This window comes from Phaethon lepturus, unplaced genomic scaffold (assembly GCF_000687285.1).
Source record: "Phaethon lepturus isolate BGI_N335 unplaced genomic scaffold, ASM68728v1 scaffold21844, whole genome shotgun sequence".
Classification (NCBI taxonomy): domain Eukaryota; kingdom Metazoa; phylum Chordata; class Aves; order Phaethontiformes; family Phaethontidae; genus Phaethon; species Phaethon lepturus.
The window spans coordinates 39,489-61,544 of record NW_010537414.1 but is presented as its reverse complement, the minus strand read 5'-3'; the positions used below and the strand labels follow the sequence as shown (position 1 = coordinate 61,544).

At 44.9% G+C, this 22,056-nt stretch overlaps 1 protein-coding gene across 1 annotated transcript in view; it reads right to left on the bottom strand.

The window, feature by feature from the left end:
• Positions 1 to 4,727: 4,727 nt before the first annotated feature.
• Positions 4,728 to 22,056, bottom strand: part of TYW1 (tRNA-yW synthesizing protein 1 homolog (S. cerevisiae)) — a gene marked incomplete at its 3' end in the record, with an annotated part of 55,817 nt that continues 38,488 nt past the window's right edge. Inside the window, exons 10-12 of the mRNA XM_010286490.1 lie at positions 15,129 to 15,238; positions 8,670 to 8,847; positions 4,728 to 4,863 (exon numbers count right to left, since the gene is read on the bottom strand). Coding sequence (XP_010284792.1) covers positions 4,728 to 4,863; positions 8,670 to 8,847; positions 15,129 to 15,238 — 424 coding nt within the window. The remainder of the gene's footprint in view (positions 4,864 to 8,669; positions 8,848 to 15,128; positions 15,239 to 22,056) is intronic.

Sequence of the window (22,056 nt, the reverse complement as noted above, 5' to 3'; positions counted from 1 at the left end):
AAGCCCGAAAACATTTAAATATGCAAGCTGGTGTCTTCATCACCCAGAAACGTACAAGGAACTACCTGTAAGCAGCATGCAAATGCAGACCTGGAAGACAGGAATGGGAGACGTTTTTATATTTCATACCTTTCTCTGGACAAACCATCTCTAACATGCAGTCCATAGCCACAGGTGCCAAATCCATGCACTGTCAAATATGTGATATCCTAGGACAAGTAGAGCTAAGAATTCCCCTTTATGGTCGTTTTTTAATAAAAGGGGAAAAAAAACCCAACAACATTTGCTACATGTCACCCACAGAGCCATGACCCTGTTTCTCTATGAAATGGAAAAAGATTGAGGGCAAGGTTTTACCTGAGGTCTAAAGCAAGGGTTGTGTATGATGTCTAACGACACAGGTCTAAACTCCATAAAGTGCCAGTAAACTGTTTCTTGTGCTTTTTCTGACCCTCCTAGAAGGACAGGAAGGATAAAGTTCTGCTTCATCAGTTTCTGCAGTGCCATGTCATCTATTAACCTAAAGGGTTTTTTCCCCGTTTGCTTTGTGCGTGGCTCCAATCTGTTTAAGAGAACATTGGCACTTGTCCTCTGAAAGTTAAAGCAGTTCTGCAATGCCTACTTGGTGTCTGGCAGCACAGCAAGTACTATAAGGTACAGTGTATCGAGCAGATTGGACAGGATTTATCATGATTAAGTCAAGAAGATACAGACAGAAGAGGTGACGCCACGTCAAGGTTGGAAGAGTACTCTTCAGAGCACATGAGCCACGCCAGGGACCTCTCTCCCAGTGCTTATCAAGCCCATGGACCAGCAGCCGCTTGGTTCAAGAGTGGTCTTAGTCTCTCAACAGGTGGAAAAAAGCATGCTCAGAGATGTTGCGGTGTAATGTTGAACCACAAACGGGGCACGTTCTGCTTGTATGTCCACCATCATCTTTTCTCCAGTTATTTTCAAAGTGCTTGGGTAGAAATATGTACGCACTTTTGCCATACTAGGTCACCACATGCCCACTTCATTTATCAGCAACTCAGTGGGGGATTCCCATTTGCCTCAGTCAACATCCCTATTGCTTGGGAAAACACTTGGTGACTTATGGACAACAACAACGAGAACAACAGTTTTCAAAGTTTCTCAACCTACAGAATCTGGTCTAGTATCACTGAGGAAAACAAGCACAAAGTCAAAACACAAATGGATCACAAGTCTGATTGCCGCTGGATGAGAGCTCACAGAACATTGGTTCCTTATTTCTTCCTCAGATAGCACATGTTTGGTAAGTGGTATCTTTGAAAAAAGCATCAATTTTTATCATAAAACTTAAAGGGATGGAAAATTTACCTCTTCCCTCCTGAGCTTCTGGACCCTCATTATTAATTTGTACCTCATTTCTCATTTGGATATAGAACTATGAAGCAGAAATGGCTGGAAGAAATGCCTTTCAACCACTGGAACAGACTTTTCATCCTCACAATGAGAATAAGGATTCACATCCTTAGTGCCTCCTCGGAGTGCCTGTCTATCAAGTCAAGTCACCTCTCAATCGTTCTTAGGAACTCAAGGCTGTCAGAGGACGAGGCTACAAGACTTCTCAAACGTGATGTCTGGAAGGGACACATTCTGTCGCACATGTTAACATCTTTCTTTTTCCTCTCAATTTAATTTGGAGGGCAGAAGACACATGACAAGAAACAAATGGATCCTTCTGGGAGTGTACCTGCTGTTTAACAAACTCCTCTCTCAAAAAACGTTCCTCAGCATAGAGAATTTAACACGACAATCATCTCAATGAGAAAGGACTCTAGAAAGGATAAAACTTACTCCAAATAGTAGTGGACAAAGAGGGGGTTTCTTGCTGTTGGCTGCAGAAAGAAATATCACAACAGATTTTTATCTTCTATTCCTGAACTTCCTTTGAAAATACTGTAGCAACTAATCACCACCATGCTGTATGATGTCATCATTCATACTGGGAACAATTCATTATTAAATTCACTCCTTTATTAAGGGCTCAAGAACTTGGTGCAGAACTTCAGTTAAAATAACGAAATCCATTATCAGTAGAACTACCGCGCTAAGGCAACAGATCTGAAGTCCACCTCTTTGCCCAGGACCTTCCATTTCTATTTTTAACAAGAATCAGCCTGCTTTTTGGTGCTAGGAAAGTTCAGCCAAGAGGGATATCCTCACTCCTTTCTCACCTAGGACCATGTCCTCTGCTCTTTCTTTCTCCTGCTCAGGTCTGTTTGGATCATCAACATTCTGCTGCAGGACCTGCCTCTAACCACCCATCCCTGCGGCACCGAGCAGAGCGCCCTGGGGACAGCCCGCGGACACCCAAGCGAGCAGGGTAACCGTGCAGGAACAGCGCTCGCCAAACACCACAGCGGCAAGCACAAGGTACGACTCATATTTTTAAAAACTCCCTTCGCCCATTTTTGCTTTTTAAACGTGCATAGATCAAACCTATCCATGATTCTTATTAGCAGTGACTCATACCAGCTGCGATTGCCAGCTTGCCTCAGCGTCAGGAGAACTGAATACGCCCGGATGGTTTGTCAGGCAGTGTGAAAATACGGGACTTGTATTTTGTTTCCAGACATATTAGCATCACTTTCCTAACACAATGCATCAGTGCCTTCCCACCTATTCTGAAACAGGAGCTGTATTTCTCAAGAATCAGCAGATGCATTAAGCTTTCACCACCTTTCATTCATCACGGTCCTACAGCATCACACGTGAACACTGAGCAACACGCTCAGAAGGAAAACAGAAAGGTACTTTTGCCCAGAAGCAGTTCGAGATGGTTTTTGGGTACCGTAACCATGTATAGCATTAAGCAAAAAAACCTAACAAACAGCAGCTTCCCTGAGACTTCTTGCTGTCCTCCACGTGTGATGATGCAATACGCAGCTGAGCAGGCGCTGGCAGAACAGTGTATTACCAACTGCAGCAACTATTAATTGGCTCTTGTGTTATCAGTGTTTCAAGGGCCCTTCAAAGTGCGGTTGCTTTGAGGAGAAAAGGCACCTGCTAGTTGTGCTTCTTTTTCCTCTCCTCTTCACCTTGACCAGAGTATTTTTAGCTGTATGGACAGACTTGCCAACACTTTCACCCTCAATTCTTTGCAAGAAAATTTCTGACAGCACACAGCAATGACTGAACGACATCTATCCAGGGTCAAGAGGTGGAAGGAAAGAAATGATGGGCAAAAGCAAGCTCATAAGACATTTTTGCATTCAATATTTTAGCTCCCCTTCTTTCCACAGCTTCCTCTACTCACACAGAGAACTCAGTAAGTTTGTACCTGACTTCAGTAAGCTCAGAGTTTGGCCTGAGATTTTGTTTAACAAGATCAGCTGGCACATTGCACACAAACAGCTTGATCAAGCTACTCGCATGACTTTGCAGAATAAAGCATCACTCAATTACACTGAGTCTCCCAGATCTACTAATGTAAGTACATTTGGCAGAAAATGGTCCAACATTGTCATCTCAGAAGGAGGCAGAAAAACTCATTGTTCAAGTGAAACTCTCTCTTGTCTGTTCATCTCAGCAGGTAACGTGTCAACTTCTGCCAAATCACTGAACAGAAGTACTTGCTTCCAGAGCACAGTAAATAATGTTTAAATAAGTAAATAAGAGAGGGAAGACACACTCACGAAGCACTATTTTTCACGGAATCACAGAAACATTAAGGTTGGAAAAGACCTTTAATATCATCAAGTCCAACCGTCAACCCAACACCACCATGTCCGCTAAACCATGTCCTGAAGTGCCACGTCCACATGTTTTTTGAATACTTCCAGTGATGGTGCCCGGGGGGTGTCCCCCCCCCCCCCCCCCGGCCCAGCCTGTTCCAATGTTTGACCACGCTCTCAGTAAAGAAATTTCTCCTGATATCCAGTCTAAACCTCCCCTGGCACAACTTGAGGCCATTTCCTCTCGTTCTATCGCTGGTTACCTGGGAGAAGAGACCAAGACCCACCAACACCCATTTAACTCATGTGATGCTGGGGTCACGAGTGCTTCAGTAATCACTACAAAAACTCTTACACAGTAGATCAAGTTCTGTGCTGACAGCAGCAGGCACAATCCCATGGGCCTTCAGGTCACTGTTCAGCTGTCTCAGACAGACACAAGCTACTACAAACCATCAGTGTAAAGGATTATGCTCAAATCCACTGTTTTGGCTAAATCTTCCAGAAACAAGGAGATATGTTTACTTCTATATAGCAGGAGGTCAACTAGAGCTAGTAAACTCCAGCACACATGTTTTAATGTCCTTTACTGCTATTTCAAGGGAACCTTTGAGATCCAATGCTAAGTGCCACACGGGGTTTTATAACTCTTCCTAGGCTTCCCTGAATTTCCCATTTTCCTTCAGCAGCCTGCTTTTCAGTGTAAATGCTTCATTAGGAAATCTTTTATTATTTTATAATCTCTTAATCTCTCATAGCATCTTGTATTCACAGCAGAATTTACTGTCCTATTTGACACACATTCTGCTCTGCTTTTGTCAATAAATTTCTCCCCACATGGAAAATTGATTAAACTTGCTGGACTTTATACACTGTAATGTACAAAACATGTAAATATGCTTCCCACACATCCAGAACCCATCCACGATCCATCTTAAGCCTCCCAAGTCTTCTACTTTTGTCCTGAGTAGTTAAGGTGCAAAAGGAAGAAACAAAATATTTAAAAATACATTCTTCACTGGGTACCTTTTCAGACAAGGCCTTTAAACTCTCTAGAAACCTCTGCCAGAAGTCCTTGAAGAGAGGTCGATCAATTCTCTTCAGGCTCTCTCTGGTGCTGGCATCCACGCTGACATACAGCTGTGTTACTGGCCCAAGGTTCCTTGGAAATAAAAAGAAAGGGATTGTTGTTTTCAGACATTACTGCTAGCTGAATTTGTGTTTTCCTACCAAAGCACACATAAAATACAGCATCTCTGAACAAGCTGCTCTGCTGGTCCAGTAGCAACAGGAACTATACAGTGTTTACAGGGAAAACTATCGAAGTCCAGTGGTTCATCTCTGCCAAGTGACCATCATCTTAATAGCAAAATGTTACGACCTACTTTCAATAAATAATATAGCCCAAAGCTAAGAACATCACATATAGAGGCCTTGGCTGACATTTTAATTATCTTTTCCTCACTGAACTGGAACGTATTTCGCTCCAGTGTGGCTGTAACACGTTCAGAAAGGCTTCCCAAGCAGGCTGCCAGGGGCTCACGTGAGGCGCTGAAAGGCCCCTATGGTTAAAAACCATGAAGCTCAGCCCCTTCCCCAAGTTCTATTGGCCCTGGTCTATGGAAAAATAATCCCATTCAATAGAACTACAGCCATAATTCAGCCAGTTTCTACTGCTGGACACATTGAACTTACCTGGCATCATCAGTTAAATAATTTTTTGATGGAAAATCAAAGCTGTTTAGAAAATAAAACCAAGCACAACCCCCAACGTGTTCTCCTTCCACTCCCAAGGCTCTTATTTCCTATAAATCCTGCAGTATAGTCTCTCTGGTCACATAATGCCGGTGAGCACAGCATCTGTGAGCCCAATACTGGTAACTTCTAAAAAGATTAAACCTCAACTGCTGTGTGAAGAGCCTGGGTTGAGCCTTAATCCCTTCCACAAACCCCAAGGGTATAAAGGAGAAGCAGCAACGCTGCAGTCCATTAGCAAAGGGATAACGAAGGGCATTAAGAGGAACAACCTAAAACCATCTCCCTTGTCACAGACAAAACCGACAAAGGCAGAGAGTGTAACACACACCCACCCCTCATGGCACCTCCACCCCGGTGTCTCCAAGATGAAGTGACAGAATCCTAATTGCACTACGTAACTCTTCAGCTCTTAACAATTTAGGACAACATTTTGCAAGCGTATTTTGTGAAGTCTGTTAATGAGCAGGCTTGATTTGGGTCTTTATAGAAGTTGAGAAGAAATTAGAAACTATTGTTCAGCTGCCAAACAGTGCCACCTAAAAATACACCAAAACCCTGCCCTCCCCAAAGGTGACAAAGTGACAAGAACTGTCCAGAATTAGACTGAGCAGAGCTTTTAGTGTCCAGAAAAATCCACTTACCATGCACACTCAAACAACCTATCTAAACGTATTCTTTCTGTATGTATTTAAGAGAGAAGAATGAAATAGCCCAGAGGAAATTTAGCATTTTAGCTTAAGAAACCCTGTTTTGCAAACAAGCTTATCTGGACTGGCAGCCCAAAGCCACAATCTCCAAAAGTGACCAAATGTTCTAGGTGTAAGTGGATTGAAGTATTCCATTGCAAAAAAACACATAGCCAAAATACTCTTCTCTTTACTTAATGCTGCATTTGCCTAATTAAAAGGGGCCTCGCTGAAGATGGAGCAAGGGTTTTTCAAAACACGAGCTGAGAAAAATCATCTCTTCTGCAATGATCTCAATCCTAGGGACAGGCAAGAGCCAGACTCACTGTTATACTGGAGAAAATTAAGGAATTAGAAGTGATGCCAGGGAGGGATTTCTGCCCCACGCTGCTCCAAAACAGAGCAGCCCACAGGTTCCTGCCATGGCTGGGACGGGGGCCAGGACGACCTCGTGCATGCTCTGCCAAAGGGGAACCAGGAGAAAGGGCAGCTGTGGGTCCAGCCAGCACCAGGGAGACGCAGAGCACAAACTGATGTTCCTGGAACACAGCTACGTTTCGTAATTAACAGGACATTTAGTTGCACGGTACTAGGATGGATTGTCAAACATTCCCCCTTAATTTTCGGTTGCAATTTCCAAGCTAGCTCAAACAGCTGAGATCACATCCAGGAGATCAAATTTACATTTGGCATTTACCACATATGAACTTCAGTAGAAATCATGACCAAACAGCAAAGCACAACTCGAGAGCAATAAATTGACTTTAGACCACCGGCCATGAGGTGGTTTCACAAGCCAGACAGGACACAGGCGACTCAATGATACAAAGAACAGAAACAGCAATATAATAAAAACATGCATTCGCTTATGAGCAATAATAAGCATCTGCTCATTGTTATTATTATTGATGCTCATAAACGCAAACACGTACACAAGGGTTCTTGTTCACGGCGACTAATCAGAAGCAAGAGGAGGAAGAGGACAAGAGCCAGGTAACTGTTCACAATGAGCTCACGTGCTATAAAATCTCCTTCACTTCATGAAAACACGTGTGTCCCTGGAGGCTGCGGATCAAATGCAAGAGGAGGAGGAGGAGGGGAGGAGAGAAGAAGGCACAGGCAGCAGCATGCTGGAGACCCAGCCAGGGGGTCTGCAGAGCCGGCGGGCCCCTCTCCTAAGCCCAGCGAACACCCCAGGCCACGCTCCCCATTTGCATGCTGGATGCCAGAGGTCACGCTGGCTATTTTAGGACTAACTTTTAGACTACAGGTCCCCTGTGCTGACAACAGAGGAGTGAGCTTGGTGCATACTTCAGTTCCCATATTAAGCAAATCGTTTGCTTTCATGAGCCAAAGACCAGTTGCAATTTTTAAGACAGCAAGACTAGCATTTATCACTTTTTTTGTTTCTTTTTAAAAACATTCAGCAGATCCTAGGAAATGCAGCTTCAAAATACAGTGTGTGGTCTCTTTTTAAAATGCTATTTTTAGGAAAGAGCAATTTCTGTCTATCGGGCACATAATACATGACTTAAAGTAACTTGATTACACAATTATTCAATCATTTGGAATGCCGTTGTAGTGTATAATTACTCACTCAAAAATTGCATGCCCTCCCCTCTCACTGCCATATTCAGACCACGAGAAGGAACTGAAAAGGAAGCTCCACCAGAAAGCGCTAACATGGAGAGGCATCGAGCTGAAATGACAAGCTGAGCGACGCGTCCTGCGTACAGCTCCGCTAACACGCTCACATCACTCCAGGGTTGGACCCTGTCGTGTTATTAACTGATGGTAGCCTGACGAGTTCCCAACCAACTTGCAGCTCACCACACGCTGCATTTCCTTGCTACATTGCTTCAGATTTCGTTAAAAGCACCCTGGATGCTCAAGGGCATCAGAAACAGGGATTCTTTGCATTTGTAAAGACTCCTTCAAAGTTCATTAAAATGTTTTGAATGTTTAGCTCAAGTCCCTCAGAGGGAGGTTAAAAACTACCGCTCCCACTTCTGCAGATGAGTCTGCGCTTTTCACCTTTTCTTATCCTGCACTCCGGGTCCTGCTGGAGATGCTGGGCTGTACAGATCTTTGTTATGGCTGGTCTTATGGAGTAAAGAACAAAGATCAGACTACAAGAGAAGCACACAAACCAAAAAGGCAATTTATGAGTTCGGTCTCCTGCTCTAGCTGTCAGAAAACACTCACACCAGTTATCCGTGTCCCCAAGCATCAAACACAGCTCACTCATTCTCCTTCCATCGCACCTCCGGGAGGTACTACATTACATTCTCTTCATTTTCAGAAGTAATCACACTTTGCTTATGACATAGAGAAAAGAAAATCAAACTGGGGGAGAGATGAGAAAGAGCACAGGGAGATTAAGGTTAAAATCAAATAGATGCCAAATGGGCTTTTTCATTGTTGGTGCTCATGCAGAGCTGACTCTGATGAGCGATAAAATGGAATTAAAACACAGGTCAGCACTCAAATGTTTTAGTAGGGAGATATTTTGTCCAACTCTTACCTAATCTCCTCTGGGAACTGTGCATTTGTAACCAGGAAACTAGAGATGCTGTGCTGGTGCAGGAGCTGCACGAAACGGTTGATCTCTGGGTACATGATGGGCTCTCCCACCAGTGACAATGCGCAGTGCTTCGCCGTCATTGCTTCCTCAAAGCGATCTGCTTTTACTCCTGACACGCCTGCGAGAAGAGGGAAAACAGGCTTAAATCAACTAAACCTGCTCCCAAACCATGCACCTGTATGTAAAATATACCCTGGCACAAGGAAGACTGAGCAAAACCAGCTGGAGCCCTCCTGAACCAGAGGGGACACCAGGCCACAGCCAGCGCCCACCGAGCCAGCTCCGCAGGAACCCTCAAAACAGCGCACGCCCAGACACACGGAGCTTGGGGTTTTGCGTGTTAACTGCTGCAAGCAATCTTCTGGTAACATTTGAGTCAAGGTTTCCACTGCAAAGACTTCAACGATGCTGCCCGAATGCTGAGACAGAAACACAAGAGCCAGTTTATTGCCACTTCAAGTAGGCATCTTAAAGAAAACCAGGTTTTGCCTGTGTCCACTGCTGACCCGCTGTGGCCCTCCCAGCCCCATGAAGACCAGCTCCCCACACTTCGCCAAGCAGAGCGCCAACAACCTGAATCCATATTGGCAACCGCATGAAATGCAGCTCTGTAGAGGATGCTTTCAGAAAGAAAACCCAACACATGACACCGTCCTGAACAGCAAGAGACATTTCAGTACGAAGAGGAAAGCACAAGGAGCTCAAGCTGTAGTATCCACATGAAAATGCTGTCTGCAGGTTTAACCAAGCTGAGCCACGTTTATTATACCCACTGGGGCGCAGGGGAGAGGCGAATACTCCTCCAGCCCATCCGTATCCGACCAAGTGCTCAGGACCCCATATGAAATCATCTGACTACACACAAGCTTTTGTTCCAAATATGTCACTTCACATTTCCTTGACGTGCTTTGAAGTACTCGAATAATATCTGAGGTTTTAGATTGGGGGTTGGTCTGTTTTAAAAGAAAAAAAAAAAAAACACAAAGACTTGAGTTTCAAACCAGGTCCTCAGCTCACCTCTCGTTGCCTAGACGCTGGAGCTCAAGCGGTACAGAACATTACATGCTATGCTGCAAAGCCAAGATAAAAAGAGGAGTTCGTGGATATTGCTTCAGCCTCACGTAGAAAAGCTGGTTTGCTATCAGAGCAAAGCTTAGTGCATTTTAAACCAGCCAGGCTCAGTCCTGAATAAGTGACAGGACTAATGGTTATTCTGCAGAAACTTGACAGTACTAAATGAGGACTTTATTTGAAAAGAAAGAAGCATCTCAACCACACACTGAGATTAAAGGACTCCCTTTTGTATTCCTAAAGCTACTGTAGGTCATTTTTGGAATTAATTAATTTCTCTCTCTCAGCATCTTGCAGTTGGACTACGATAATTACCGTGCCAGCTTCATAGGCAGACAGAAGCAAATTCCAACATCACATGAAGTTTGAGAGTAACTTTCTCAAAACAGTTTACAGCAAATCTGTCATACGTAAATAAGCTCCAGAGGAGGGGTGAGGCTTTGTATGCAGTCGTTTGACCATATAAATCACCAGCTAGGCAGGGATAAACTAAACAGGATTAGTGGGTATTCCAGGGAGCGCATGAACCCTCCTGCACTTGTGGTTGCCATACCGCTACAGCACTCAACCTCTGCTCCTCTGGATGAGGCTCCTCTGCCTTCAGTCAATGAACTTCAGCACAGTCAGAGCCTGGGCAGATGTTGTATGGCATGCAGCAGGTCCAACACAGCCACAGGAGCCTGGAGCTGTAGGAGCTTGAGAGGACCCAAGAGGCAGTGGCATACAGCTCTCAGCTCCTGCCCAGCTCAGACCTCAGCAGAGCATGCAGCCAAGCCTCCTCTGACCAGCACATGTCCTTTGAAAAGCTGATTCCAGCTGCCCTTCTACTGGTGCACTTTAATTTGGGAAAGAAAAGCATCATCTGGCACATGACCCTAGAGAGGCTGGTCACCGACTTCGGATGCCCCTCTGCAAGTACCTGGACACCAGTCATCACAAGTGCCTGCGTGAGTGAGGAGACAAGGAACCTGTTTTATCTACTCTTACAGCAAGACACACAGGTAGTCTTAGGATTTCCTAATTCAGACCATACATTTTTGGTTTTTTTCATTTTTCCCCAAGTTGCACCAGAGCTGTATTATCAGACTCCCACTCTCCTATTTTTTAATTACGTTTCCATTCTGTGTGTGCCCTTCGCAAGGGCAGAGATTTACTAGTCACTACCTAGAAAATGTAGCCATCAAAAACTACTTCACACCTTCCCACCTTAGCTCCCTGTCAGTAAGATGGCTCCCCATCAGTTACTCTAAAAGGTAATTATGTGACATTAACTAACGTCTACAGTCTTCAAAACCAGTACAAACTATGGCAACAATAAAAGAGAAGATGACATACCATCATCTCTAAGAGTATGGATAGGAGCTCTTCGAGCATAGAGGGCTATCCTCTAGGATATCTTATAGGATAAAGAGTCCCCACTAATTCTTCTGTTCCTTCAAAGATCTCATTTTTACTACAACGTGTGGAATTAATAAAGCACCAGACTAGCTCACCATTTCCTCTGGCACACGGAGATGTGGGTACGCGTGTACCTGCGTGCAGAGCTGTGGTACTGGTGCAAGAAAGAGCACCAATGTATTCAACTGGTTTTGGCTATTATCTGAGCAGCACTACCAGACACTCAGGAGCCTTGAGGGCTCTCTAGCAACGACATTTTCCCCATGCTTTTCTCCTCCAGTAGCCGGGTTAGTCTGGTCTGCTCTACGCTGGGGGTCAGCGTCCAAACACCTCGTCCGACGCGCGCAGTACCCTGCGGGGAACACCTCTGGCGTCGCCGGGGCCGTGCCGCCGGAGCCCAGCTGCAGCCTGTCCTCCCGCTTCAGCAAAGCCATCCAGCTCGTCTCACTGCTCAAGCCTCGGTGTGGTTTATGGGGTTCGGGTGGGTTTTTTCTCTTAAAATCAATCATAATAAAATCCAACCTACTATTCGTGGAGCGCTGCTAAGCTCACTGGACGCAGACAGTCCTGTTTTCCGCCTGAGGCACTCCCAGCCTGGACAGAGGACAGCTTTCTGTCCGCGCATCATTTAACTCTCCCTGCCTTCAGCTTACCACGCCGCGTTTCAACTCAATTTTGCTTTCACCAACTCTACTCTAACAATATTTTCACATGCACCTCAGGGAAGCGATGATGTAAAATTCACGAAATGTAACAGCAAGCTACTGGGCTTTTCTTACTGGTTTTTCTTCTCCTTAATAAACCTTTTGCTTTTAGGCTCCCAAGACAGGAAGCGTGTTGCCATCTACTACTCTGAAAAAAAGTAACACATCTTTTCTTTTTCTACTTGGCAGCACAGTCCTAGTCCAGAGACTTTTTTTTTGGTCTTTCTCCTTGCACAGATCCAGGTCAAGGATAACTGTGCTGAAGCTGCACATGCAAGTTTCAGGGAATATTTACGAATTTGTTGAATGGAAAATACACTCCAAGAAGAGAGAACTGAGATGTCCTTACAGGCCTCTCACTTTGGGAATATTTCCAGACGCTGCCAAGTCCTTCCCTCCCCCCAACCCTTTTTGGGAAGACACCAGAGGGTAGTAAGGGAAGGAGAGGGTTATTGCTTAGTCTGAAGTTGTCTTTAAACAGATTCCTGCCCTCAGCTATCAGAAGAAGGTAGGGCTTTCGAGCATCTGCAAAGTCGCTTTTGCTCTTCGTCTTTCTTTAGTGCGAACGCCACACACTTCTGCCGTACAGGGGCAACGCTTGCACCACGCCGCACCAGTACTGCGCAGCGCGAGGGCGATTCCTGCCTTCACAAGTACACCCTCCGTACTCCACCAGCAACCGCATGCAAATCCAGTCATCACTTCAAACAACACGTGGCTTCTTCCTAAGCAACTATAAATGGCTGTTTTCAGTCAAGTCCTGCCTCATAAAAAGGACAGGGGTTGATATTGTTTAAGGCTTCCCATTTTAAGAATCACATCAAAAGTCACAGAACTGGTTAAGAGGGGCTGCTGCAGGTCTCTAGTCCAGCCTCCAGCTCAGAGAGGACAATTGCCAATACTGGACCAGGGTGGTAATGGCTTTACTTAAAAGAATTGAAAAGCACCAAGGCTGGAGGGTCCCCCAAGCTCTCTGAGCACCACCTTTGCTGAACAAGCTTATTTTGATGTCCAACATGCACTCCCAAACAGAAACCCAAGTCTGTTTTCCCTTGTTCTACCATGGCAGGTGGGTCTCCCAGCATGGACCAACATGGGGTTATAACACTCTCACACAGAAGCCATCCACTTCTTCCTAAACTCCACGTGCATCTATTGGCCCAATAATCATGTTTCTCAAGGTCCCACTGAAGTAACGCTGTGCCATTGAGTGTGCCTGCCACCCTCCCTAAATTAGTATCGCCCGCAAAGTTGCTGAGGGTGTATTCAGTATCATCATCCCCATCATCTGTTGATGGAGATGTTGTACAACATAGGTTCCTGGATCAACCCCTGAAGTACACTGCTTGTTAGCAGCCACCAAACCGACCGAGCTACTGATCACAATCCTTTCAGCATGCCCAATGACATTTCAACTCCTCTAGGAGCCTGGTTACCCAGAACAGACGGGGTAAAAGAGCAGAGTTTGAGAAGTGCTCAGTGCCTTAAGCGTTAAACACGAATACTCTTGTTGATAGCTGTAACAGTCTTATAGAGCCATTACAGCCTTCCAGACAAAATCTGACATCCTACATGCTCTTCACTCATGCAAACCACCTGTACCCAAGCTCCTGCTGTGCTGGCACTGCACCCCACCAGCTGAGTTAGCTGGCAGCCACGACTCCCTGCAGCAGCTCTGGCCCAGCCAGTCGGGCAGCACTGCTGCAGGCAGCCTGCCTTAGCCTGGCACTCTCCCCACGCTGCCCACGTGGCTGCGGTGCAAAAGAAACGCCAAGGCTAGGCAATGAGACCCGCGCTTCCTTACAGACTGCCCTGCCTCGAGCTCTGACAGCTGGGCTTTGCTTAGTCTGAAGGAAGATGCACTGACACCAGCTACCTCCTCCACTGACGACTCATCTTCCTGCTTCTTCCCCCAGGAAAGCTTCTTCTAACAAATTATCATCATTTTGCCCTATCCCACCACAGCACCTTCACTGCTTTCCCCTGGACGAGGTCTAGGGCTGTGCTCCAGTCCTCTGGACTGCATGTGTGCGACAGGCAGAGTGCAGCCAGGTCTGGTTCTTCCCACTGCTCCCTATCCAGTTCAGCACAGGAGCTCCCAGGGAACCGGCTTACCTGGAGCTGGAGGTCTGAGCACACAAGAGGATTCAAACCAGCCACTTGATGAAAACGAAGCTCATGAGGCCCTAACTTGAGTTATTTTTCCGTCTATTATATAACTCCAGTGAATGAGACAGAGCGACTCTGCTCTGCTGACTGCAGGGCTTTTTTACCTGTCACGTTTTTAATCCATTGGGTTCTCTCTGTGCGCAGCCAACATAAACAAACAGGTTCCTAAAATGACAGCCAAGACTAAGGCTCATCTTGCACATTTTATGGATGCTTCATTCCACTCCTGCTGCTCGCACAGCCTCCGCTGTCAGTTAGCAAGAGCAGAGTCCTAGACCTGTCCTGCCAAGCTGGCCAGCCCTCCCAGCACACAAAGCTGACCTTGGCAGAGTAACCAAGTTTATCACTTTTTGGAAAAAAAGAAAAAACCCAACTGCATACACACAGACACACACACACACATACTTAATAACAAACCCACAAAGAATTCCTATGGGAAGCAAAATACAGTACTTTTCAGAGGTGCTGTATAACTGCAGCTTCAGTCACAAACAGATGTACTGAGTAATTCCTGAAAATAGTAACACCTTGAATGAATGAATTAGTTCATTAACTAATGAGAAAAATGCAATCTATAAGTTTCAGAGCTAACACAAAAGCTCCCAGGGGGGTTAACACTGGGAAGTATATTTCCTATGAGGTTAGAGGCTGATCCCTTTTGCCTTCTATCCGCCCTCACTTTTACATAAGAACCAAGATCCCCTGTCATCCAGGCCAGCGTTAGCCACTGCGGAAGCCTCTGTGCACACCAAGGAAAAGGATATGACAACTACAAAGACGCACAAGAGGCAGCTGCACTCTACTCCCTCGAGGCAGCAGTAGATACCCAATGGCTGACTCATGTTCTAATGTCAAAAACAAGGCAGAACATCTCAGAAAACAGGAAGTGTGCCAGAAAAGTGTCTTGTCACTTACCCTTCTTTCTGATATTACAAATCTCATGCCTCCTTCCCAGCATTTCACAGATGACCAGAACATTTTCATCTGTGCTTTGAAGATGCTAGTCCTGGTTACCTTCCAAAAGCATCATTAACGGGGAAAAAGCAGGAGAAGTTACCTTTGAACTGCTTGATCATATTCTGATGGTTCTCAATAGCCTCCTGCAAGATCATTTCAGGTTGGTCCATCTTCCATCGCCACTCTGTGCCCACTGGATTTGTATGATGTCTGAAGAAAAGAGAGATTAGTTATTCATTGTCGTTTGTAACGTACACGGAAGAACCCATCTGTCGCCCTGGGGACTTTGGCATTATTTAATAAAATTAAAAGCAACAAAAATTTCTCAGGAATATCCTGCTTCCAACACAACTCTCAGATGTGATCTTTGAACACCATTGTCATCATTCTTCTCCTTCCAGGCTCTGGATTCTCCCCAGAAAAAAAACCATGGACATTGCAGTTTATACTAAACTCAACGTACCTATTTTGAATCACAGGTGAAAGGTTTCTAAGAAGCTAATATGATGCTCTGCAGCCAGAAAGACCTCTGCAGAGAAAGGAAAACTGGTTCTACCTCCTCCTCCTCTAGCTGAAAAGCAATTCAAAAAAGGAAGGTCCTAAGCCATTTTTAGTTCTACTGTGAATGTACCAACTGCCACCCTGAGAAGAACAGGATTTGTTTCTAACCCAAATCCTTGTGTAACATGCCAGTAATAAGACTGACAAGGGCAGACTACTTCAGAAACATAAGAAGGAAGAGACTGGGAAGCCTCCAGTATGCTGAAGATGCATTGCTGGTGGATCTGGTTAATCTCACAGATTTACTCAATAGAGGCTTCTCATCACTTCTGAGATCTGCTAGCTACCGCGTTACTGAAACCCCAATGTACAAAGTAAAACTAAAATGTTGATTTCTCTGAGCCAAACAGACTACAGGATAAAAAACCCACTTCTCTTCCATCTGAGGGACAGCTTATAACACTGCATTAGGAAGCCAACCTTGCCTACCCAGAAAGGACCGTTGTACCCATATTTTGTTTTCTTCAAAAACAGAAAAAGCCTACCCAGGCAGATCCACCCAAGCACCTGGAAGATACATGGCGTTTCTCCCCATTCCCTAGTTCATTAGCATGAGATGATGTTATAAAGCCATTGGAAATCATGTGGGAAAAAAAAATGCATCCTGACAAGCAAACAAAATACTACAATCAACTGGGTTGTGGTACCCATTGTAGAATCATAGACTGGTCTGGGTTAGAAGGGACCTTTAAGGTCATCTAGTCCAACCCCCCTGCACTGAGCAGGGACATCTTCAACTACAGCAGGCTGCTCAGAGCCCCGTCCAACCTGACCTGGGATGTTTCCAGGGATGGCGCATCGACCACCTCTCTGGGCAACCTGGGCCAGGGTTTCACCAAATGTTCACACCTGGACAAACACAACCGAGAGAAAGCCTGCACCTCGCCCAGGCCTCTCCCTGGTGAGAGGGATTTCCCACTAACTTTGCTGCACTTAGGCTGGTATCGAACAGGGATAATTGAGCCTTTAAGTATCATACTTAGAAAATCAAAAAATTCCTGTGCTTTTACCTACTTGTTCTCTCTCCATCTTCTGCTTTTTTCCAAAGTACGCTACAAAAGTTCCTCCACTTTTCCCCCACCAATTCTACTGCAGCTCATAAAATAATTTATTAATAGAAGAGTAGCGTATTTTTCAGCGTCTTTCCAAATAGCACTACTGGATTAACATAGCTCTGGACAGGAAAACAAGACCAAACAATATATACTCCTGAAACTCTGTTTTCTAACTGGCTGATCTCCGGTTCCTCTACAACTCTCCATGGTCCCTGGAAGGCAGCCACAGAGGCGACTGTGCGGTAACCTGCCGTATTCAGCCTTCCAGCTACACAGGCATTAGGACACGGATGCCCAGCACTTAACTGGAGGAGAAAAGACAGAGGGAAGCACTTTCTCAGAATGAAGCAGATAGCCCAGTGCTTACTGAAGACAATCAAAGGACTCCCACTGACTTCTCCAAGTGAGAAAGACCTGCAGCTCCATACTTCAACAGTGCTAAAACACACAAATTCCAGACCCAGCATCAATAAAAGCAACCCTTTGGCCCAAACATTTCTTCATCCACTTCAAGAGCAAAGATTTAAACACTGCTGTCAAATTACTTTACCATCTCAAAGATCCTTTAAGCTAAAACAGCTTTGCTTTTTGAATTTCCTTTTTTTTTATTCCTGTCTGCCAACATGGAAAGTTTTCTGAATGCAAACTATAAAAGGCATTTATAAAACTCTTACATGGTTAACTACATAACTTGTACCTTGTATATTTAATAGGGCAAGTTGGCAGAAAACCAATAGGCTCTTGATGCATGCTGGACAGCTATTAATTATTAGTGTCTAACAGTCCTTGAATTTTTAACACATTCTGACTGTTTAATAAACATACCAGGTCATGTCTACCAAGCAGCTTATTTGGCAAAAAGCAGTTTTTCTTCTAATAGAAGGAAAAAGTAGTGTTTGTGGCTGATGAGGTTGTTTCACAGCCCCTGGCACAGACAGAATTCCACTGTCACCTTCTCATCCCCTGCAGGCTCTGTGACCCTCCGCATCATCCGCCTCACCAGCTACTCAAGCCTTGAGCAGGTAATTGTGCACAGTATTCCTTCCCTTCCCAAAATAACACAAGCAAAAAAAATAGTCTCACTCGAAACCACACACACCAGAAAACCCTTATTGTATTAGACATTCCAGGCGTGAAACAGGTTTGATACTTCAGAGACAAACCATCACTGCCACAGCACCCCACCGCCATGGAGCGATGCAAGGCTGGATGGAACACGATGGGGAGCTGCCAGCTCGCTCCCGCTCTCCCCTGGCTAACAGGCTGCCTCAAGCCCTTATTTAGATTCTCATCAGACCTTTGATCTACCAGTATTACTTGCCAGCATTACCAAAGTGTCCCTGGCAGTCAACCAGACCTCCGTGAAGAAGGTGTATGCGTCAGTGGGTCAGTGCACCCCCTCCCCAACCACTCATGTATTATTTTAATAAAATCAGCTTTTGCTTTATATCCTCTTTTAAAATGGCTGCTCTCTTCTGTGAGCAATGCTTAATATTACGAAGTCTTTCAAGAAACTTTGAGGGAAAAATGCAGCACGAGTATAAAGTATCATTTACTCCAGTGATCAACTGATTGATGTTGGCACCTGGTGGGCAACATGAAGGGAGGTGGTGGAGTCACCATCCCTGGAGGTGTTCAAAAAACGTGTGGACGTGGCACTTCAGGTCATGTGGGCATGGTGGTGTTGGGTTGATGGTTGGACTTCATGATCTTAAAGGTCTTTTCCAACCTTAATGATTCTGTGATTCTGTGAAGAAACGCTGGTGGCAGTAATCACGAAAGGACAGAGCACATGGCTCCCAGGAAGGGACGGGAGTGAAAGAGTGGAACAAAACCAAGAAAGCTCAAGAAAGCAGACTTCAGTGAACCTGAGAACCAGCGGTTAAGATCCCAGAGGAGCAGAGTTCAAGGGCAAAGGAATAACACGGCAAATAACAATCATAAAGGGCAGTAACAATCAAAGATATGAAGAGTAAGAAGAAACCAATCTGGCAGAATCACAGGCTCTTCTGCAACTGTGCAATCCTCCAGCTGAAAATAAAAGGAAGAGCACAAGAACACAGGGTCACAATCAGAAAGGTCAAGGGAAAAAAAATAAAAATCAAGATACAACTAGCAAAGGACAAACAAAAGGGCTAACAAGAAAGACTTCCCTATAATGACATGAGGAGTAAGAGGAAGACCAATGGAAAAGCTTGCCCAATGCACAAGCAAACAACATTTAATATTTCTCTGTGATGACAAGAAACCTGTTTGCACCTTTTCTTCTACTTTCTCATGACTGCAATGGGAAGAACCCAGATCGGACTAGGAAGACAACAGGTTAGAGATACTTAATCTAAATGAAATGTTTTCACTAGGATGGTTAAATTCACCCTAAAGCACGTTGGATGAATTGGCTGACAGTATCAGAGCTGCTAGCAATAAGCTGAAAGCTCGTGAGGAGCATGTAAAAGTGATTTTAAAACACTGGAAACGTGCAAATGCAATGCCCCCTTTAGCAGGAGACAAAGATTTCTACACCAGCCCCTCAACTTCAAGTTCCTCAGGACACACTGGACTAACTAAATGTTCATGAGCCCCAGAACAGAGCATTCAGATGGGTAACAGCCAGCACAAACCTGCTGAGAACATTCCATGCCAAGACCATCACTGGTCCTTGAAGGCAAAGGGAAAAGAGAAAAAGTTGAGCTTTTGACACTGTCTTACTCCATATTCTCATAATCTGCCCAAGGAGATGCCCTGTAAGTAGCACTGTTTTGTAAGACAGCACAAATCAGGGTGGAAAACTCGATTCAAAAGTTAATTACTACTGGTTCAGTAGGATACTAGGTCTATCCAAAAGGCATCTGTAGGGTTGTGTCCTGGACTGGTCCTATTCAGCAGCTCCCAAGAGTTGAATGATGGCTCAGGAGGCAGGCTTACCACATCTGAGGTGGAACCAACCTGGCTGGAGATGCAAACTCAGGGAGGACAACGTGCAATTAAAAAGATCACCGTGCTGATGGTATTACATAGTCACATGTTGCATTTGACTGCAAAATGCTTTATGGCAGGGATAAAAAGAAAAAGAAAGAGAAGCTTTGATAGGAACAACAATTTAAAAATCCCTATCTAGACTGCTGTCTGAGGAAGAGGTACATAATGTTTCCATAGAAATTTCCTGTTAAATAATAGGCAGTTATTTCTCATGTTGCTCTGAGCAATCTTTTGTTAGCTGTAGGAATGAGAAAAATGATGGTTTATTATGAATAAATTCAGGAAGGGTAAAAAGCTTTTCAAAAGGCATGGAACTATTCCCAAATGCTGATAAATTTAAACAATTTTAAAGAAGAAAAAATTGGGAAAATAAGGCTGAAGTCAAATGTTTGGATATCTGAACATCCAAAGAAAACTCTCATTTTAAAAATGACAGAACATTCAGTATTTTCAAAAGAAAATTTGGACTTCCCTCATGTTTTAAAATCAACTTAAAATGATTTTCAGGAACAGATGAAAAAGCCCAAAATAAATTGATGAATTTTAGATTAAACAAAATAAATCAACCCATAACCACTAAATTTTCACTAGGAGTGCACTGCAGTTGAACCCTCACTGACTTCCTAAGGTTTTTCAAATCAGCTGCTCAATCAAAATAAATTTATTCTTCTCCTTACATAATTACTTGGTTATATTGCAACACCTGGCAACAACTCATGATAGTACCAATAGTGAAGACTTTAGACCAGGTTGGTTTTGCAAGTTCCTCTGAACCGAGAGAGGACTGAACTTCAGATTGTTAGAAGAACCCACTTCTGGTACTGGCACTGGTACCTGGCACTGGTGAGGCCGCACCTCAAATCCCGTGTTCAGTTTTGGGCCCCTCACTACAAGAAGGACGTTGAGGTGCTGGAGCGTGTCCAGAGAAGGGCAACGGAGCTGGGGAGGGGTCTGGAGCACAAGTCTGATGAGGAGCGGCTGAGGGAGCTGGGGGTGCTCAGTCTGGAGAAGAGGAGGCTGAGGGGAGCCCTCATCGCTCTCTACAACTGCCTGAAAGGGGGTTGTGGTGAGGTGGGGGTTGGTCTCTTCTCCCAAGTAAGAAGTAGTAAGAGGAAACAGCCTCAGGTTGCACCAGGGAAGGTTTAGATTGGATACCAGGAAAAATTTCTTCACTGAAAGGGTTGTCAAGCACTGGAACGGGCTGCCCAGGGAAGTGGTTGAGTCACCATCCCTGGAGGCATTTAAAAGATGTGCAGACATGGTGCTTAGGGATATGGTTTAGTGGTGGACTTGGCAGTGTTAGGTTTACTGTTGGACTCGATCTTCAAGGTCTTTTCCAACCTAAATAACTCTGTGATTCTTTTCTAACTCACACTTCTGAAATCTTAAGCATGGAAGATGCCCCACACTGAAAAACTACATCCCAACTCTAAGAAATGCTCACTTATTTTTTTTAAGAGGAGCATAGTTTCTAGAAAGGCAGGCAATGCTGAGCACCTCCCAGAAGTCTGCCCTGTGCTTGTGTCAAGGAATTTCATTCCTCCCCAGCAAACCATGCTCAGCAGTCTCAAAGACTGTTTCAAAACTAGCTTGCATGTCAGGATGTACAGGGTTGCTGTCGAAGCCCATGATCGCTCCATCACATAACTGGGTACCGAGTCACCAGCCGGCTGCAGCAACTATTAAGACACATGTGAGTGTTTCACAGCCAATCATCTGCTTATATTCACTACTGATGCCATAAATATGTAAACTAGTAACAACAACTACAAAAGCCTTCAAGTCCGAGACCGGGGAAACGCCGCTGATATAAGGTGAAAAGCACATTTCAGTCGCAGTAAGGTGCTGGCGGGGTACCTTTCCTTCCTATCACAAGCCTTTTGCGTAACAGGAATGAAAATACCGCCCACTGCACAGCGTAAGCTGGGAATCCTCACATGGCAGATACTAATTTGGGGACTAAGTGCATATACAGGGACCTTACCAGGCTTCTGGGCCTGATTTTGGAAAACCGTGTTTAACGATACCGCGAGCCCGCCTGAGCAGCGCAGCCTTTTACACGGTACTGAACAGCCGATGACACCGCACCCTGCGCCAACGTCGGGCACCGAGAGCGCTGCCAGCGCCGCGGCAAGCTGGCATGTAAGCACCTGGCCGAGAGTCACCGGGGTCTGCTCCCACCTCACCCGATGAGCCACGTTAACAATTTCTCATAGAAATGCCTCAGGTTGTTACAGTGCTGGCAGAGCAGCACATAAAGGCACCAAGACTGTGTGTGTGTATATATATCTATATATAGATATATAGATAGATTTTTTTTTTTTTTTACCATCAACAGGGGCATGAACTAGCTACATGCTATGATGTCCTGTCCCTCACCCCATTTATACGGTTACTTCAAGAGCTCCTGGAGGACGAGCAGGCTCAAAGGAC